The sequence below is a fragment of the Crassostrea angulata genome, chromosome 5 (assembly GCF_025612915.1).
Source record: "Crassostrea angulata isolate pt1a10 chromosome 5, ASM2561291v2, whole genome shotgun sequence".
Classification (NCBI taxonomy): domain Eukaryota; kingdom Metazoa; phylum Mollusca; class Bivalvia; order Ostreida; family Ostreidae; genus Magallana; species Magallana angulata.
The window spans coordinates 28,151,325-28,170,366 of NC_069115.1; the positions used below are offsets into that span (position 1 = coordinate 28,151,325).

Here is a 19,042-nt window from a genome sequence, read left to right on the forward strand (position 1 = left end):
ACTGATTGCTGAAAAGTATGAGAGATTGGTCAAGTAGATGTTTGTATAACGTCAGAGAATAACTCATTACGTTTAAAAAGGGTTTCGCTAATTACTTCTAGAACAATTAAATGTATTCTCGTTAATAAATTAAAACATGAAACATCCAAATGCAAATATCCACAATGTGCTTATTTTATATGTTGGACTATCTAAATTTATATCAGAACTTTATGATTTAAATTGATGAATTAGCAATGCCTCAAATAACCTTCAAAAGATTAGATTTATTGCATTTACGTTACATCTTTTTAATATTTCAACGTGTCTATGGTAAACTTGATTGTTTGCTATTTAAGGACATAATTGGTTCATTGTTATCTAAATACGGGTGTTTTACAATGCTAATTTCATTTTTAAAAATGCAGCTTTATTTTGATAAGAAATTAGTCAAATGTGTTACTGATAATACAAGCACGCTCCCATTCATTTGCTTAGAGCAATTTGTTTCAATAATTTGTTAGAAGGCTTACATTTCCGTGCGTTACAAATAAACTGGAATCGTGCCATATTTCTAAGTATAAATGAAAGTAATATATCCGGTAGAATTTGTTTACATTGATCGGGTTTCCTGTCATTGCATGTATGTTTTGATAAGAATTACCAAACAGTTGATTCTGAACAAACTTTTCTATGTATTTATTTGCCACGGTGATCATTTAAGTGTTAATTATTTTTTAAATAAAATAACTTTTGTTAATCATTTCATAAAGAGTTTAATATTGGTGGTAACCATTTTAGATAACGATAATCCCTTTAATAACTTTTAAATGTTGCATATTTTGGATTTTTCTTAATTAATTCGTAGTTTCAGACCAAAAACTCATATCTGAATTTTTCACGCAAATTTTTATTTCGTTGCCCTGAAAATACATAACTAATTCAATTTGTTTTCCTATGTATAACTTGTGTCCTCTACAGATCATTATATATAAGTGAATAAAAATGTGCACAATAAAATGCATGTGAACTGTGTCGATTTAATAAGCTTCATTTATCTTCACTTCGCTTACATTACATAACACTAATATTACACTACACTTACATACATACACTAACATTACTCTACACTTATACTACACTACACTAACATTACTCTACACTTATTTTACACTAAACTAACATTACACAATCGGGTAGGTTTCAATAACATTACTTTGCATATACTATACTACACGTATGCAAGTACATAAAACTTCATTGAACATTTACACTACTACACAATATCCCCAGTTTACTGCACTAAACTACACTAAACTATATACGTCTTTGTGATGTTACTTAGATGATTTTTTCGAGATAGTGCACGTAATGGATTTAGTTTGTAACTAAATTGTTAATTTTCGGTTACACAATTCTTTTAATAACGGAATTTTAAAATATAAATTTTCTATGAAATTTATACATATACCTTTTTTTTTTTTTTACAGTTATCGTATTGCCTCTGAGAATTAAGGAGAAGATATTTCTGTTTGCGATGAAAACAACAATGCTAAAAACGAACGTGAATTAAATTCGTATGGGAATGAAAAAAATTTTTGTGAAAATTAAGGAGAAAAAAGAAAAAAAAAAACCAATTATTTCTAAACAACCAGTGTCCAAAATAATCCCTTTTTTAAATTTAAAAAAAGCCTCCCATTGAAAGTACAAATTTTGGATTAGTTTTACTTCATCGTGTGCCTGAGACATAAAACATCTATTATTAGGTATATATATAAAAAAAAATTACAAATTTTGAAATGTTAATGTGTTTGAGGTTTGTTCATTAGAACGACAGATATTATATTTTGTTGACAGTTTAGTTATTGTCTTTATCAAACCATAAAACTATATTGTCTGAATCATTTTTGCTAATCATGCGCATGTCAAAGGTCAAAACGAGAAAGAATTCAAGAGAAATTGAGTTCGTCATTGTCTGTATCATCTGCTTATACCATACATCACAATTATTAATAGCTCACCATATGAGATACGTGATGTTTAGAAAAGGAAATGTTTTGCTAAAAAATGTCTTGTCGGTTAAAAAATATTTCGTCAAGATACAAATTCACCTGGAAGAAGCCCATTACAGTTTAACAAGATATAATACATTCCTCAACATCAAAGTTATTTAAAAAGTTATGTTAGCAGCCGAATCCTGCGTAGTTAGTAATTATATTAATCATGAGGCAATTAGCCTTTAAACGGACCCCTCGCATGTTGTGGTCTCAGTCTGTTCCCGTGGCTCCACCATTAAGCATATGATTATAGAGGTTAACGCTGTTATGTTAATTCAGAGTTTAATACACCATTGCAGTCTTAATATTTTATTGAACTGATTTGAAAATTATTCAGGTAAGTTATAAATCTAATTACAATTATAATTTGCGTAATCTTTAGGAAAAAATTATGCTCAACTTTTTGGATATATGTCAATACATGTATGCTTTATAGGCTAGATGCTCAACAAATTACCAATTATCCTTTAGTATATTTGGTATTTAATTATTTGGTTGTAACTAAAACTCCGAATATTTAGATTAAAATTTGTATTTTACTTATATCTATATACAGTGTATAAAAATTTCTTCGTCAAAAAATGATTCCTAAAGTTCAAAAAATGGCAAAGACCATTCAAACCTCTATATACATAGTTTGTTTGCGCACTGCAATAAATCGAGCTGTATATCTTTAAAATTTAATAATAGTGTTCGGAAAGGTAAGAGTGCACATTTTAATCACGTATTAAACCATGTCAGAAAGTCAATTTAAAAGTCATAGAAAAAGAAATAATGATTGTTTAAAAAAAAACTCCAATTGCTTTTTACAAAAGTGCAGAACTATAAAAATTAACCGTTGAAAATAGAAATACATGTACATTTTTGTAACATAATGTTTTAGTACTTTTAAAATAGAAAAAGTATTCATTAAATGGGTTTGGGTCATCTGGTCAACCTGTATCATGTCTCATTAGAGCCGTCCTCAAAACTTTTTAGACTTCTTCAAAAGAGAAAAAAACTATTTCTAGAATGGTAATCAAGTACATTTTCATACATATTTTACAGTTGGTATTTCTTAATTTATAAGCTGTTAAATACACCTACGAACGAAGACAGATCATGTCTCATCCAAAAATCAATCTTTTTGTAGTATACAAATGTAATTATGTGGTTATTATAAACTTTTGAACATAAAATTACGAAGAATTATAAATTGTTTTTAATAAATAAACCCATGTTTATGTTCTTAGGTATTTTATATTTTACTTTATTATTACACCCATTAATTTTGTTATGTTTTGCACAGTTCGAATCATCAGAAGTATATTTTTTTTCAAATTTTAAAGGAATTAATGGTTACGATAGAAATGTGTTACAAACTAAACAGAATTACAAACAAATTTTTGCTTGGGAATCAGAACTTGTTAATTACTGCCACAAAATTAAGAGTCATGATTACACTTTCTGCCGTAAAGGACAGCAAAGAGATAATTAATGAGCGTTGGTTTGAACCTTAAACTTAACGTTGTAAGAAACAGCCATAGGCATGTGATAACAGTGTAAATAAAGCAGATAAATCAAACATAATTAGGTCCATAGTTTAAAAGTGGTATATTATGTCTCCATTTATGATTAAACCTCAAATTATGCAAATGTTTCAGTAAGTATAAAAATCCAAACAAATTAATGTTAAATCAGTATTGGTTGCAAAAGGGAAGGATTTATGGTAAGAAGATTAAGTGTGGTAATTGAACAGTCTCTCTGTGTTGCAGGTGCTCTTTTAGATCACAATGCAGCTCATCTCACCAACAAGCGTCTTTGTGACCACCATTCTCTGTATAGTGTCGTCCGCGCCAAGCAAAAAACCTGCATCCAAGGGAGACATTTGTTTGAACAAGTGTGATTCTACGAACTTCCAGTGTTCAAATGACTGCAAATTCCCTATATCCAAAAACAGAAAGCTGTTATTTGACTGTGTTCGCGACTGCAAGATGATCAAGCAAGCCTGTGTATTAGAATGTGCTGACGAAGGAGGTACGGAAGTAAAATCAACTAAACAAAATGGTGGCGGTGCTGGTAAAAAAGAGGCTAGGCGCCGAAACAAAACTAGACCTACTAAAAAGCAAAAGCTCTCACGCAAAAAGAAAACTAAGACTGAAGAAAAAGAAGCGGGTGTAGAGGAGCCAGAATATAACATAGAGCTAAACCAGTCAGAACCTTGGTGGAAGGGAGAGCACGGCGGGTGGGGCTGGCTTCTAGAGCTGATGGAATTGTGATGCATGTGATGGGTACATGTCTTTGTCCTTTTATTAACAATTTTTCTCTTACTTAACTGTAACTTTTCTGTTTTTCACTATTAGTATTTAGCATTTGCACAATGCACAGTATTATAACCAAATCAAAGGTAATATACGAAGTTTTAAATATGTCTGTTGGAAGAAGTGTTCACTTAGTATGCATCTAAATATAAATTGTTGATCATTGTTAATGGTACTTATATCATAATAGCACAACGTATACTTATACAATGTATTTTGCACATATTTATCCATTTAACAAGTACACATAGCCTTTTTTTAACAGCCATATTCAATTCACAACACTCTAATTAAAATCTTGATTTCTCATATCTTATTTTCCTGTTCATCTTTTTTTCACATCTTTCTGTGTATTTTTTTATTCATTTAAAGAAATAAGTATTTAGATAATACTAAATAGAAAGCGTGGGATTATACGCAACACACACATCGATAGAAGTTTTTCTTTTTATGAATCACTAGAAATATATATAGCCACTTGAAGGCAGAAACTGGTAAAGCAACAGAGGTTAATTTTATTAATGAGGCAATCTTTTTATCTGTCATGTCAATTACAAGCCCCATAACGTACAAACGATTCACGATGACACGGAAAACATTAGTTTTTGTTTAACAAACATTTAATGTCATCATAAAAAACATAATACTTTTTCGATAAAGCAACCTACGTTTGGTCTTTCAAAAAATCTTAGAATCTTAGAATCGAAAAAAGTACATTGTAGTATTGATAAAAGTTAAGAATATGAAATATAAAAATGAAACATTGACATTTGTTTAAAACACAATTGCGTAAGAAAACAAAAATACATAATAAACGAGAAAACGAAATTAAAAGCAGCGAAAATTTTCAAGAACCTTGAGAATTCATGAATAGCGCAGAATTATGTGAAGTAAAATTGATCCTTTTATTTACAGCTTTTGAAGAGCCTTTACTACAGCAACACGATTTCCAATTCCCAATCCATTACCTCCAACTCGCGGGCGAGGTGGACCTAGAAGCCATGTTTCCTTTTCTTTGATGCTGTGTACATCGACGTTTTATTGTATCTGTTGTATAAATCCAATATCCATTGACGATTGTGTACTTAATATTTCACTAAATTACAGAGATGAATGTTTTTTAGAAACACATTTTTCAGGGAATTATGTATTATGCATTTATCATATGGTTATATTTTTGCTGATTTTCAATTGGAACAATAAAATGGGAGAGAAAAAAATGAAAAAAGTACTTTGTTTTTATTCAATTGATAGTATTTCCATAGAAAATATGCTTTCTCATCCTCATTTAAAGTTCTGGATACAATCCAAACTCATCAAATTTTAACCTTTCAGTCTGAAGCAGGTTTGAAACTACCTATACAAGGTACATGTATTAATGGAAAGTCATGCGACTGAGTTAATGTAAATTCAATACCATTACCTATGGGTTTTTTTTCATACTTCCTTTGTTGTTCTATTTTAAAGACCATTTGTAGAGTTTAGTAATGTTGTCTTAGATGATTATACATATATAATGTATTAAGAAAGGAAAGCAACAAGGTTGTTCATATCAGTGAATGTTACAGCCTTAAACGGAAAAGATATACTAAACTAGTTTGTTTATTATTAAGTTAAAGAATACTTCATGAATAATCAAATATCACTAAAATATTTTCAAAAGTTTTCATATCAAAAATATACTAGAAAACAAATAATCTAAAACTGTGTTTATTATCGTTGGTAGATCGGGAATTACATGTATTTTTACTAGTAATGTGGAAAACAAAAAAAATTAAAAATCCATATTTAGTGACACATCAAATTCAATTGGGAATTTCGAGGAATAAAGAAGACCTTATAAGGATGACCAACATTTTCACAGTCCCTACGAATTTAGTGACATGTTCTCTTCTAGATTTGTCTGTAAGTCAAAATTTTCAGACATGATCATTTCAAAATCAAAGAACTATATATGATAAGAGTTCAATTTGGCCCCCATAATTTGCCATTTTTTAAGTGTTTCGGGTACAATAAAATGTTAACTAATTTTTTAGAAGAGTTGATATAAAATACATTTTTCATCTATTTATTTGATTTATTTGCACTTACTGGCAGTATATGACGTCAGAAGTGACGCCATTTCTATAATTCAATCAAAATCAGCCAAAAATTGACTTTTTTCTTAACTTTTTACGAATGGGAAATATAGAGCGCATGCTTGAACAGTCACTTATCAGTCTTGGCTAGATACATCTCTGATTAAAATATTTTATTTGTTCAAGAATGCACTCTATGTTTTCGGAAGGAAAAACTGCTTGAAAACAAGCTGTTTTACGCTAAAAATGCAAAAAATGGCGGGAAAAGGTTGTCTTTACAATGTCATATTTCTAAATTGTGGGCACTTGAACCAAAATGAATATCATGTAAACACATCACATACATATCTGTACTAAGAAAACAAAGAATGACAATGAAATGATGATGTTCATTTTAGGGGGCCATTTTAGGCCCTTATCATATATAGTCCTTTTAGTATTTTTTTTTAAAAATTCATAACACAGTCATTCTAAGGAAAGAAGGATAACTTGTTTTTGTTTAGATTTTTCTTCTGATTGTTAAAACTAACACATGAAAGTATTTTTTCATCCAAACTCACTTCTAACAATGTATCCTTTCACTAGAACCGTCATCCTCATTGACCCCATTGACAGACATGCAGTGTTTGGTTGTTATCTTAAACAACCGAAGTTGAATTGAGCATATTTTATTGATTAAATCAAATAGATAAAACACTATTTTTAAATACAAGTAACTTTGGTAGTCTTCTTACAATAAAATTTATAGATATTGCCAATGATATATATAAATACATAGCAATATACATGAATAAACAGTATACCTCATATATAATATAATATTATGAATTTAAAACATTTTTTGAGAAGCGACCACTTTCACTACAGTCTTGAAAACATCAGTGATTTGTGTATTCGTCAAAGAATCATCCCTCGTAACAGTAATTGTACATCTATCACGTGTATATAATGTATTGCATAGCTCATTTATCAAAGAAGTCCGTTTCTTTGCATACTTTTTTTTTTACAGACAAAGAAACATTGATATGCATCTTTTAGAAAGCCACATGAACAATTTGGACTCGATATTATATTACATCAGAATGTCAGAATTAAAAATACAGTTGTGTCTCGATCCTGTGTGAGTTATTTTTGAAAATCTTTTTTCAGATTGAAAGATATTTCTGAAGTTTTACCATACCATTGTATAAACATTTTTAAAAATGTTTTTATAGAGGTTACCTCTCTTCTGTTAAGACTAAGGGCATTTCATCATCTGACAGTATCAGGAATAAATGATTTATCAAATAGTTCTAATCTTAATTTTGGAACAGAATAATCAAGAGCATTTTTAAGTAACCCCAGTTTTGTAAGCTTTTTTTTTTTACAATGTTATCAATATGTTCTGACCAACTTAGAATTGAAGAAAATTGTATACCTTGATGTTTGTATTCAGTAACATATTCTATTTGGCGATTTTCAAAAAAAATAAATTAGGAAAAATTAATGATATACATTTTTCAAATGGAAAAAACAGCCTTATTTTTTTGTGGATTACATTTCAACAACCATATTTTGACTATTCATCTAATATTTTGAGGTCATGATTAAGATTTTGTTCAATAAGATTTATATTATCTGAACATTGTTGTAAAGAGTTGTCATTAGCATATAACCTTCATACAGATATCATATTTTCAGCCACATCATTTAGTCTCTTTATTGAGAGTTCTCATTTTTAAATTTTCGTGACCTTTTATTCAGACCAATTAGAGAATGCATTATAAACAGAAACACTTTAGCAATATGGTTGCTCCCATGAATAAAATCAAATTTGTAAAAAAAAAGATGGATTCACTTGGACTAAAAGCCGATAGCAGTGAGTCAAATACTTACTTGTCCGTCTCAAATTTATTTGACAACGGTTAAACATTGATCAATGCACAATTAACATGATTATTGAAAAAACGTTTTTCTTACTGGATCATGCAAACTTGTATGACACCAACCAGCCTGCGAGGTGTTTAACCACGTCAAACTCTGCCTATTCGGTCAAGGGTTTATGTAGAGCGGGACAAATCAGAAACTCTTGACTTGGGAAGATGCAACAGCATATTGGTATGCCTTCAATGTATGACAGCCAGCCGAAAGTGTGCGCTGGACGCCGTATTTATTCCATTTTACTTTCAACACAATGTTTAATAACATTATTTTTACATTTTCAGCTGTCTTTGTCTGTGATAACATTACGAATCAATTTTGAGGTCTATAGCTCAATGATTTCATTAACGATGAGTGGCACAAAATGGGCGTGTCTTACAGCATAACCGGAAACGGTATTGGCTGCGCCTCGAAATAATACACAGCATATGATATATGAAATATAGTGGTTTTAAAATGTTTTTTAAACTGTACAAATTGGAAGTAATATCAATATAAGTAATAGGGAATCATTCTTTGAACATCATGAAGTGATAATTTTGGAGCGTGTTGAAATCTATCATAAAGCCCTTGGGTTTATTATTTTTAAAAACTCTAGAAAACCTGTATTCATAGAGAAGTGCCGCTGGATAATAAAATCTTATGACGGACCTCATAACTTAACAAAAGACCATAATAAATGACACACATTTATAATGATATTAATATATTTTTACTTTGATATCCTCGATGAAAATTTGAGTTTTAGTTTGAAAAAATCGCGCCTTGATCTGGGACGCATAGCGGTCAAAATAAGAGTAAACATCCCATTAATGCACACAAAACACTTCATGTATTATAAAGCATATGAAAAGAATATCCGAAGATGGGGTTGGGGTGTGAAGACAATCCACCCCCAGGGGAGGGCGCTCTCTTCCATGTTCTTCGCCCATAAACCTTTCATGGAAAAATCCTTCGGAAAGAAAGGGTGATAGAAAAATGCAAGGTAGTGGCGAAACTTTTTTTTTATCTTTGTTGTCTGTTCATTTTACTTCATCGCAGCATATGCAGAATGAACCGGAAAAGTTATTAATCTTTTCAAACATTAATGTTGTCTTTTTTTCTAAATAATTTTGGAAGACGTATATGAACTCTATGCAAATGTATATCTACATTAATTTTAGCTGTTTAAACGTAGAAAAACGCACTTAACTTGACGTGTTCAGTGTAAGTATCTTTGTTTTGCACTATCAATCGATTAAACGTTTCTTTATACGGAGATAGGAACATTATAAAATGGCTTATCGTGTATCCTCTCTAATTCAAAATGTCTATTATATGAACGATTTTTTATTTTTATAATTTTGATAATTTTTTTTCTAGAAACAAAAAAAAAATTCATGAATTTTGCGGTAACTGTTGTCGATTTTAATTACAAAAGCAAACTCATTAAGTTTTTATTGTAATTATACATGTATGCTTGCATATTGACCATTCCATAATTTTAATTTGAAACGGCACTCTTTTAAGACAAAGCCACAATAATGGATAAAAAGAATTTTAAACTATCGAGACTGCGAACACCCATCGAAAACATTGATAAATCATTTTGAATTTATTTCTGTTTTACTTAAACGAGCTTCACTGATTTATTCTGCAAGCATCTGCATCCATCATACAATATATGTTCTAGAGGTCTTGACACCAAATGCACATTTCGTGCGTTTCGCTAATACTTCATATTTCATTTTTGAAAACCAACTTAAGGTTACGAATTATTCATAGAATATTTCAGACCTGTTCCTTTTAAAAACCAGGTGCTTTATGAGTAATCTTACCAAGCAAGAAGTAAACTCTTGTGCTGATGAATTTATTTTTATATATAATGTAGTCTACTTTGCCCAAAATATTATTTTAAACTGAAAACCCGAGAAGGAATGATTTTTTTTAAAAAACTGTTGACGTCGAGTTCTGTGAATTAACAGTCAACGGCTGGAGTTTGCACTGTGTATTAATTAGAGTATAATTGTCATGGTTTTCTTTCTGCGGTTAACCATTAACAGTGGACAAAGTACACACCTTGTTTGTTAATTCGTTGTAATTTGTAACAAAAAACTGCAGGAAGCTTGTCTCTACGTCTATGAACCCAAAAATAAGACACAAAAAAAGATATAAAATTCAGTTTTCTAAAGTTTGTATTTCAAAAAAAAAAAAACAAGTTCACATGACCAACACTACAAATATAACAGAATATTTGTCCGCAAGAACAAAAATTAAATACATTTTTGCCCTATGTTCCATCAGAGAGAGATCATATTCTACAAGGTCTTGAACTGCACGTGAAGCTGGTTGTTGGCTTTATTGTTGCTACACGCTGGATCGGAAGATCCGGTCATGCAAGACGCCCTCTCTTGCTCGCATTCTTTGGTACAGGTTCTGAGTTGACGGCGATTGCTGCCCCAGTCCACCCTGCATTCGTACTCACAAGGAAACCACTCGGCCAGACAGTCCATCACACACAAGGGCATGGGTTGTCGTTGTTGGCGCCCGCCCCGCGGTTGTTGTTGTTGCTTTTGTTGGTATCCTCCTCGCGATTGTTGTTGTTGTTGTCGCCCCTGATATTGTAGTTGTTGTTGTTGGCGTCCCTGCTGTTGTTTTGGTCGCCCGGCGAAAATGTACCCTGATGTGTACACCAAACATAGACACATGGAGACAACGAAGATGGAAAATCGGACGCTCTTCCCCTGAAAAAAAAAATATAATGCAAGATTTGGTTTATTTAAAGTCTACATAAGAAATTATTCAGCTTCTATGAACATCATTAGAAGCATGGACGATAGGGGATAATCTTTTCATATTTTCAAAAAAATGAAACGTGCTGTTTTTACAACAACAATTATAACAACATACCTATTTAACCTCCTGAATATCATTGGTATTGTTAAATAGATTACTATTTTATGGAACGTTGTTGGCATAAGGTTTAAATAGTTGTTTTGTATTTCAGTTTCGTACGGTATAAGACTTAAAATGTGTAAATTTTTCACTACATATACATGTAACTGATATTATTGAGTGAAGAGCTTGAATTTAAAAAAAAAACAATTTAAGGATTACAAACACCGTAAAATCTTGTCTGTTTCTGAATTTTAGCCATATAATGTTTCTTTTTCTTCAACAGTTGGATTTTTTTTTCACTTGCTAATGTACAAAGCAATCATGATGCTTACTTTGAAGAGTCAACTTTGGTCTTAGAAATATTTAAAACATTGTGTTTATAGGAAAAAAGAATTTAAGCTTTAGCTTATTCTGGCATGACTCCAACACAACGAAGATTAGGTAGAATAACGCTGGAGAAAAAATTCCAACACTTACCATTTTGTCTGATGTTCGCTTGTAAACTTACACAATTTTGCCGCAGTCTTTCCAGTTTTATACTAAAAATCTGAAATTTACATACGGGATGTACGAAGTTATTGTAATTAATTTTTTTTAACATCAACTCGCCACGCACTTTTGACACACCTGTCAGGTAAAACCAGGGAGCCATTACCAATGAAAACAATTAAGACAAGACTTTAATTCAATTTCTGCACGGGCACCATCAGCCTCTTTGTATACAAATTGCATTAACTTATGTCTATTTTGCAGAATTCATCTTTCTAGGAACGAAAAAGATTTCATTGAAATTCATTAGCCAATAGATAGCTTTCATTTTTTTCGAAAAGGAAACTGTCTTAGTATGGGGTGAAAGTTTGATTGAATAGAAAGCTTTATCTGATGCCTGGTCTTATCTGAAAATGCACTTAAATGAAAAAGTTGCATATAAAAGATAAGTAATGAACTTTTTAATAAGATTACTTACTAAATTTAATGAAGGATTGTTGGCATTCATCTTCATAGAAATACATGTATATTAAAATTTTTGTTTTGTCATATCTTCAGCAATCCTTTATCACAAAAACTAATGCTTCATTTCGAAGGATTCATTGAAGACAATATGAAATCACTGATTATTTATGCAGTTTTATTGATAAAACTCATACAAAATAAATTTTAAAGATTTTTAAGTATATTTTAATCTAAACATTTTTTGGAAGTCGTAGTATGATGAAAATAATTAACTTATTTGAAGGTCAATTTTAATTCAATATAAATTACTCGGTACATTTGTAACTCTGAAAAATAATATTTCTTTAAATAAAGCACGTGTTGTATTTAGATTTAATGTTATAAATCATAAAACATTGTCTTTTCATTTCATCTTTGAAAATAATTATAACTTATAATTAATTTTAAAGAAGAAAAAATGAAAAGACAATGTTTTAATTTAAAAAATTAGAATAAAAAATAAAAATGCATTCTTATTTGTTATTTATGGATGGTTATGTAATATTTTGCGGTTTATCCTGTTAACATTTATTTTCGTATCTAAAATATTTAGAACCACTCTCTGTGGTTTGTTAAACCACCTACTGAGGTGTCATTTTACAATGTGGATGAGTTAAACAATGTTAAAAATATTATTTTATCTTTTTAAAAATTGTTTGAGCATTTTTATAATATACTGTACCAACACTTTAGTAAATGAATATGAAGAATACGGTTGTAAAAATATCTAAGGAACATCAGTGGATACTTTACCTTATTTAACCGATTTTCTTTCAAATTTATTTAGGAAATTGTCGAGATGTGATGAATGGAAAAATAGATATCCTATCCTTATTACCAAAATTATTAACCAGTCTCATTGTACTCTATAAAGTGAGGGGAACTGACATTTTCACGGTTGTAGATGAATGTTCATTCCAAAGATCGTAAAGGAGATGCATTTTTCAAACGAACTCATAACTTAGTGGAGAATATTTTCATCGAAACAATTTCAATGAACATGATCAATTTATCCCGATCAATGAACTGAACTTTATTTATTTTTACAACGATTGATGAATAAGTTCTACAACTTATATTAATATCTCTCGTTGGCACGGGTGTTAGCGCGAGGGGGTCATTGATGTGGGAGGAGGCCGTAGTGTACCCGGAGAGAACCCACGTGTCCAAGCGGGCGACCACCGTACCCTATCACATACAACCACTGTACATGATAAATTAAAAGTTGAGCATTTATTTTGGCAGTAAGTCACAAATGTTAATCTTGTCAATCGGGTTGAATTAAATATACCACTATACGTGGTCGTACACTTACATGTATTTTAACTTGATAAAATAAAATTCAGTAAACGCCACACGTTTATTTGTAAATTGCATCTGAACTCACTTCAGGCCTCGGAAAAACAAAATTAAAAGCATGCATGCAATACCTATGTGCTATACACTGAACAGTTACAGTACATATATGTACATGTACTATAATATTGGCGATATCGATTGAGATACATGTACATGTATACCTATTACGACTTTGAGCCGAAAAAAATATTTAACAAACGGAATTTCTATTTTCTGTTTGGTGTAAAAGGTCTTGTTTATAATTAACTAAGGTTTGGTGGGTTGTTTTTTTTTTTTACATTGAATTGCGTTTTTCAGATAGTAAGGTCACAAGTGTCCTAATAGCAGACTGTATAATGACAGTGGTTGAATCGGTGTTGCTTGTGACAAAGATAAGTCTTGAAAGATTTTTCAAAAAATTTTTTTCAACTTCAATCAGCAAAGTTTTTTTGTATCGTAATTCCTACATAATTTAGCGTAAGATGTGCATACATGTATCTAGCTGCAGGAAAAAAAGTCCATTCACAATTAAGGAAATAAATTTAATATGAATATTTTCTAATAGTGAAGTTGTATGTACTGCTGACAAAATATAAATTTCTACCATTTTTTAAACTTGAGATACATCAATGAATGTACTTTCAAAGATTATAAATTTATGTAACGTTATGGTTGTGAAAAACAGATGGAAACATCACTTACTAAATTTACAAAATTTAGATTTAATTCTGTAAGAAAATATATGTTTGCAAAATACTTTTTTTTAAATTTTGGTATATAATTGTTTATGTAATATATATGTAGAGATACATGGACGTCGATGCAAAATACTTTAAATATACTGACATTTTGTTTTAATTCAACTCTGCAACAAAACATTATAAGTAAGTAAGTAAGTAATTTATTTATTTATAGTGACATATGTATACATTTCCAAGTGTAATATTAACAAAAGTCAGCATAGATTAAACACCCGGCCCGTCGGGCCTATATGCCACTTTGAACACATAATACATGAAAAAAAAGAAAAGAAAATAACACAGCATCAAGCGGTAAACAAAGATATGATTGAAAATATACATGTATGAGTATAAAACTTTCTTCAGAGCCTTGAGTTTGCATAGTTTATATGATACAGTGTATGTTTATTTTCTGAACAATAAAGATTGTCTACGTGTAAAAGAATATATAAGTATTTGGCAACCTGCTGAGGATAATTTGAAATAAGAACAATTAGTGCATCTGTATCTGAAAAATCTAGTAACTGATTAAACCCAGTATTTTCGAAAAGCACTCTTCTATAGTCGTTATATAAAGGACAATGTAATAAAAAGTGAATTTCGTTTTATATACTATTTTTACAACAAAAAGTACAAATTCACTCTTCGACAGGTTCACCGTGGTATCTACCCGTCTCAATTCTCAATGGTAAAATCCCACATCTAAACTGAGCCAAAATTGATCGCAGATGTTTAGGCATATCTAAAACTACATAATTTTCTCCACCAAAAACTGTTTTAAAAAGTGCGTAAGTACGTAGTTTTGGAATATTGCTAATCTAACAATGAACAAAGACCCGAAAACCGTAAAAAAAAAACCACCAAAACAAATGAACAATGTCATAATTCATTGATGTAGCAAGCACGAACTGGTAATAAGAACCTGTCATTTAATGCACGCAAACTGATGGAATTACATCATATAATATTGTACGCGTATTACTGCAAAACAGGTCTTTAAATGAAACGTCCTCGAATTATGCGATATACACTTAACGGGTTAATGCACACTTGAGAAATACATAAATTAAATGGAAAATAAATTTTAAATTAAAATTCTACACAACGTCTTAAAAATGAAATCATCACAACAACTTCAGCGATGTAAGTGATCTTTCGTACATAAATTAATTAAAATAGCAAGTGTATTTTAATAAAATGCATGACGGATAAGTAAGTTGCATAATAACATGAAACGATCCCATCTGAAGTGTCATCATAAATATGTCGCTACCCTCATGGGGTTGGTTATACATGTGGGCGATATATGACATTTCTAAATCGATATAAAAGGTCCACTATACATGTATGTGTTCTGAATCACATTGAGCAAATGAAGATTCATAAGTTTTAAAGAAGTGGGATTTTTTACGGTTCATTAGTATCCGGTAAAACCCAAATTACAAGACCAAAAACTATCAATACTTTGCATGTTCAAAATATTAAAATCTTACAATAAGGAAAAAAAAGTTATTATACAAATTATGAAAAGGCAACACACGTTCAATATAATTTGGCTTTTAAACTGAACTTCACGTGTTTTATATCGATTGAAAACATGTTCTACATATCACATCTCTCGTTAGTACGAATGTTAGTGCGAAGGGGTTTATTAATGTGGGAGGAAGCCGGAGTACCCGGAAAGAACCTGTACCCTTTCAGGAACAAACACTGTCGAACAGGGTGATCGAACTCGGCTCGCAGCTAGTAATGAGCGTCAAAAGTGTATGGTGTACAGATATGCAAACTCCAATTTTTACTTACTCCCAAAAAAGTGGGGTGGGGGGCAGCTCCATGGTAGTTTAATTTGTAATTAATTTTAAAACATGGTAGTTTTAATTTGATATGTAAATCTTAGAAAAATGTGTGTCATGAGAAGAAAATGTGACTGTGTGTGTGTGGGGGGGGGGGGGGGGGGTAGGGGGGGGCATCATGCTACGTGCCTGACAAAGCTTGCACAAGTGCAATAACTGACCGATGTTCCTAAAAATAAAAGGAATCAATTTAGGTTCATTATAAACTTCAATTTTAGTGACAGCTCGTGTAACATAAAGGCCTATTTTAGATTTAGAGAATTTTACTTTATCTTTAACTACAGGTTTAAAGAAAAGCCGACTCCTAATTGCACTTCTTTTCTGTCATTTATATTAGAGCTGCAGCATACAATGAATTATTCCATGAACAATTATTATGGACAAGACAGATCACGTCAAGTTTAAAATATTGTTTAACATAAGTTTTATGAAACTTCATATCTAAATTGAGAAAAGGCTAAATGTGTTGAATGTATACAATGCATATATTATTTCTCAAATTGTTTCAGACGTGTATGTCGGTACTGTACGAACTCTTAATGATTTGTTTTGGATACACAATAATATATCAGTTTTTATTATCTAAAAAACAAATCAATTTATTAAAATGTTTAATAATTATCAAATCAAGACCCCCCCCCCCCCACACACACACACCTCTGTAGCTTGGTACACCTTTGTTAATGCATCTAATTCATAGTTTTAGGGTAATTACACGAAATTAATATTCTAAAAACTAAAATATTATGTAGTCTGTTATTAATACAATTATACACATATACTGTATCATTACAGGTTGCTGAGGAGGTTGCTACTTTCTTGTTCATAGATTAACTATTACATAATTAATAACAAATTGGAATTTCGGATCGTTCTATTTAGTTTAAGCGAGCCATGACGATAACAGTTTTTTAGAGGTTATTTTTGGTTAACCTCCCTGACTGCTGTCACGTGTATTGCGTCTCTCCTCTTTACATCTTACGAATGGGATTAAGGAATAAGAAATCATTCTTTGAGTATTATAAGGAAGTTATTTTGGTCGTGGCGTAGACAATCCATCAAAGCCCAAAGGACTTTTATGATAGATTTGACCACGTTCCTAATTATTTAACATACAGTTGCTAAAACATATATAAATATACATGTATACGATTGAATATTAGAATACTGACATATATTCAATTTTGCAAAAGCTATTTATCATTTCGCACCTATTTTAATATGAGGTTGTGGTTCTTACACTGTTATGTAAAATATTAGATTGGTAAAAATATATATACTGTAGTTGTGTTTAATATTTACATTTTACAGTAAGTGGAATTACGTTACATGTTCATTTTATTTTCAGGTGATTACATATTTAGATATAAACAACGCCCACAACAGCTTGTGCTGCAATTACGATGTATGATACCAGAACAACCTAAAGTGCTACCACAGCAACTCATCAACAACTGGTGCTATAACAACAACTCAACAAGAGCAAGTGCTGAAGCAATATTGGATACCATAACAACTTGAAGTGCCACAACGACAGCAGGTTCAGAAACCAACAATATGTGCTACCTTACAACAACAACAGGTTCGGAAACCAACAATTGTGCTACCACACAACAACAACAGGTTCGGAAACCAACAATATGTGCTACAACGCAACAAAAACAGGTTCGGAAACCAACAATATGTGCTACCTTACGACAACAACAGGTTCGGAAACTAACAATACGTGCTACAACGCAACAACAACAGGTTCGGAAACTAACAATATGTGCTACAACGCAACAAAAACAGGTTCGGAAACCAACAATATGTGCTACCTTACAACAACAACAGGTTCGGAAACCAACAATATGTGCTACAACGCAACAACAACAGGTTCGGAAACCAACAATATGTGCTACCTTACAACAACAACAGGTTAAGAAACCAACAATATGTGCTATCACGCAAAAACAACAGGTTAGGAAACCAACAATATGTGCTACCACACAACAACAGGTTCGGAAACCAACAATTGTGCTATCACGCAAAAACAACAGGTTCGGGAACTAACAATTAATATGTGCTACCACACAACAACACCAGGCTCGGAAACCAAAGATATTTGCTACCACGCAACAACAACAGGTTTGGAAACCAACAATATGTGCTACCACGCAACAATAACAGGTTCGGAAACCAACGATATGTGCTACCACACAACAACAGGTTCGGAAACAAATGATATGTGCTATCACACAACAACAACAAGTTCGGAAATCAACAATATGTGCTACCATGTGAAGTCACGACATCAACAGTTACGATACTACAAGACGTGCCATATCCACATCACATTATTCCGAAAACGACGAAAATCCAGCTCTAGTTGTTTGATATTCTATTAATGGTAACCCATGTTTTGAAATTGTTCAGCAGAAAGTTATTTATAACTCGTGTTCACTCGTGATTATTTTAGTTAACATGTTAGTTAATCAAATCACAATGCTTATGCGTATTTTAGTATATCTAACCAATAAAATACTTTGTTTGGTGTTTCTTGTATGTATGAAGGTAGCAATAATGCAAAAATATACATAATCTGTGTAAGGTTTTTTTGTTGTCGCAATTATTGCTACCTTCAAATTGTAAGTTTGTCATGTGTGACTGGAGAGTAAGTATGATTAGTGAGAAAGGGGGGGGGGGGGGAGGTAAGTTTGTGAAGAGTTAGTGTGGAAGAGTGTGTGTGTGGGGGGGGGGGGGAGAGAGAGAGAGAGAGAGAGAGAGAGAGAGAGAGAGAGATATGAAATTCATCAATAACATAGAGAGAGAGAGAGAGAGAAATTAGTGAGGGAGAGGGGGTGAGTGTGAAAAAAAAGAGAGAGTGAGTGTGAGTGTGGAGCGAGAGAGAGAGAGGAGGGGTGAGTG

At 31.5% G+C, this 19,042-nt stretch overlaps 2 protein-coding genes across 3 annotated transcripts; one reads left to right on the forward strand and one right to left on the reverse strand.

Moving 5' to 3' along the window:
- The first annotated feature begins 3,692 nt into the window (after window positions 1-3,692).
- LOC128185855 (uncharacterized) lies at window positions 3,693-5,548 on the forward strand. Of its 2 annotated transcripts, none has more exons than XM_052855527.1 (2): window positions 3,693-4,052; window positions 5,252-5,548. In XM_052855527.1, exons 1-2 carry the CDS (start codon window positions 3,809-3,811, stop codon window positions 5,353-5,355), a joined length of 348 nt encoding a protein of 115 aa, XP_052711487.1. In that variant the 5' UTR covers window positions 3,693-3,808; the 3' UTR covers window positions 5,356-5,548. The 2 variants fall into 2 exon arrangements, 1 of the variants encoding a protein (XP_052711487.1); XR_008243849.1 differs by having other exon boundaries at window positions 3,918-4,306.
- A 4,942-nt stretch (window positions 5,549-10,490) lies between these two features.
- LOC128185697 (uncharacterized) lies at window positions 10,491-11,776 on the reverse strand. Its single transcript, XM_052855325.1, has 2 exons — window positions 11,689-11,776; window positions 10,491-11,057 (listed from the first exon to the last, which is right to left on the reverse strand). Exons 1-2 carry the CDS (start codon window positions 11,689-11,691, stop codon window positions 10,632-10,634), a joined length of 429 nt encoding a protein of 142 aa, XP_052711285.1. The 5' UTR covers window positions 11,692-11,776; the 3' UTR covers window positions 10,491-10,631.
- Between the last annotated feature and the right edge of the window lie 7,266 nt (window positions 11,777-19,042).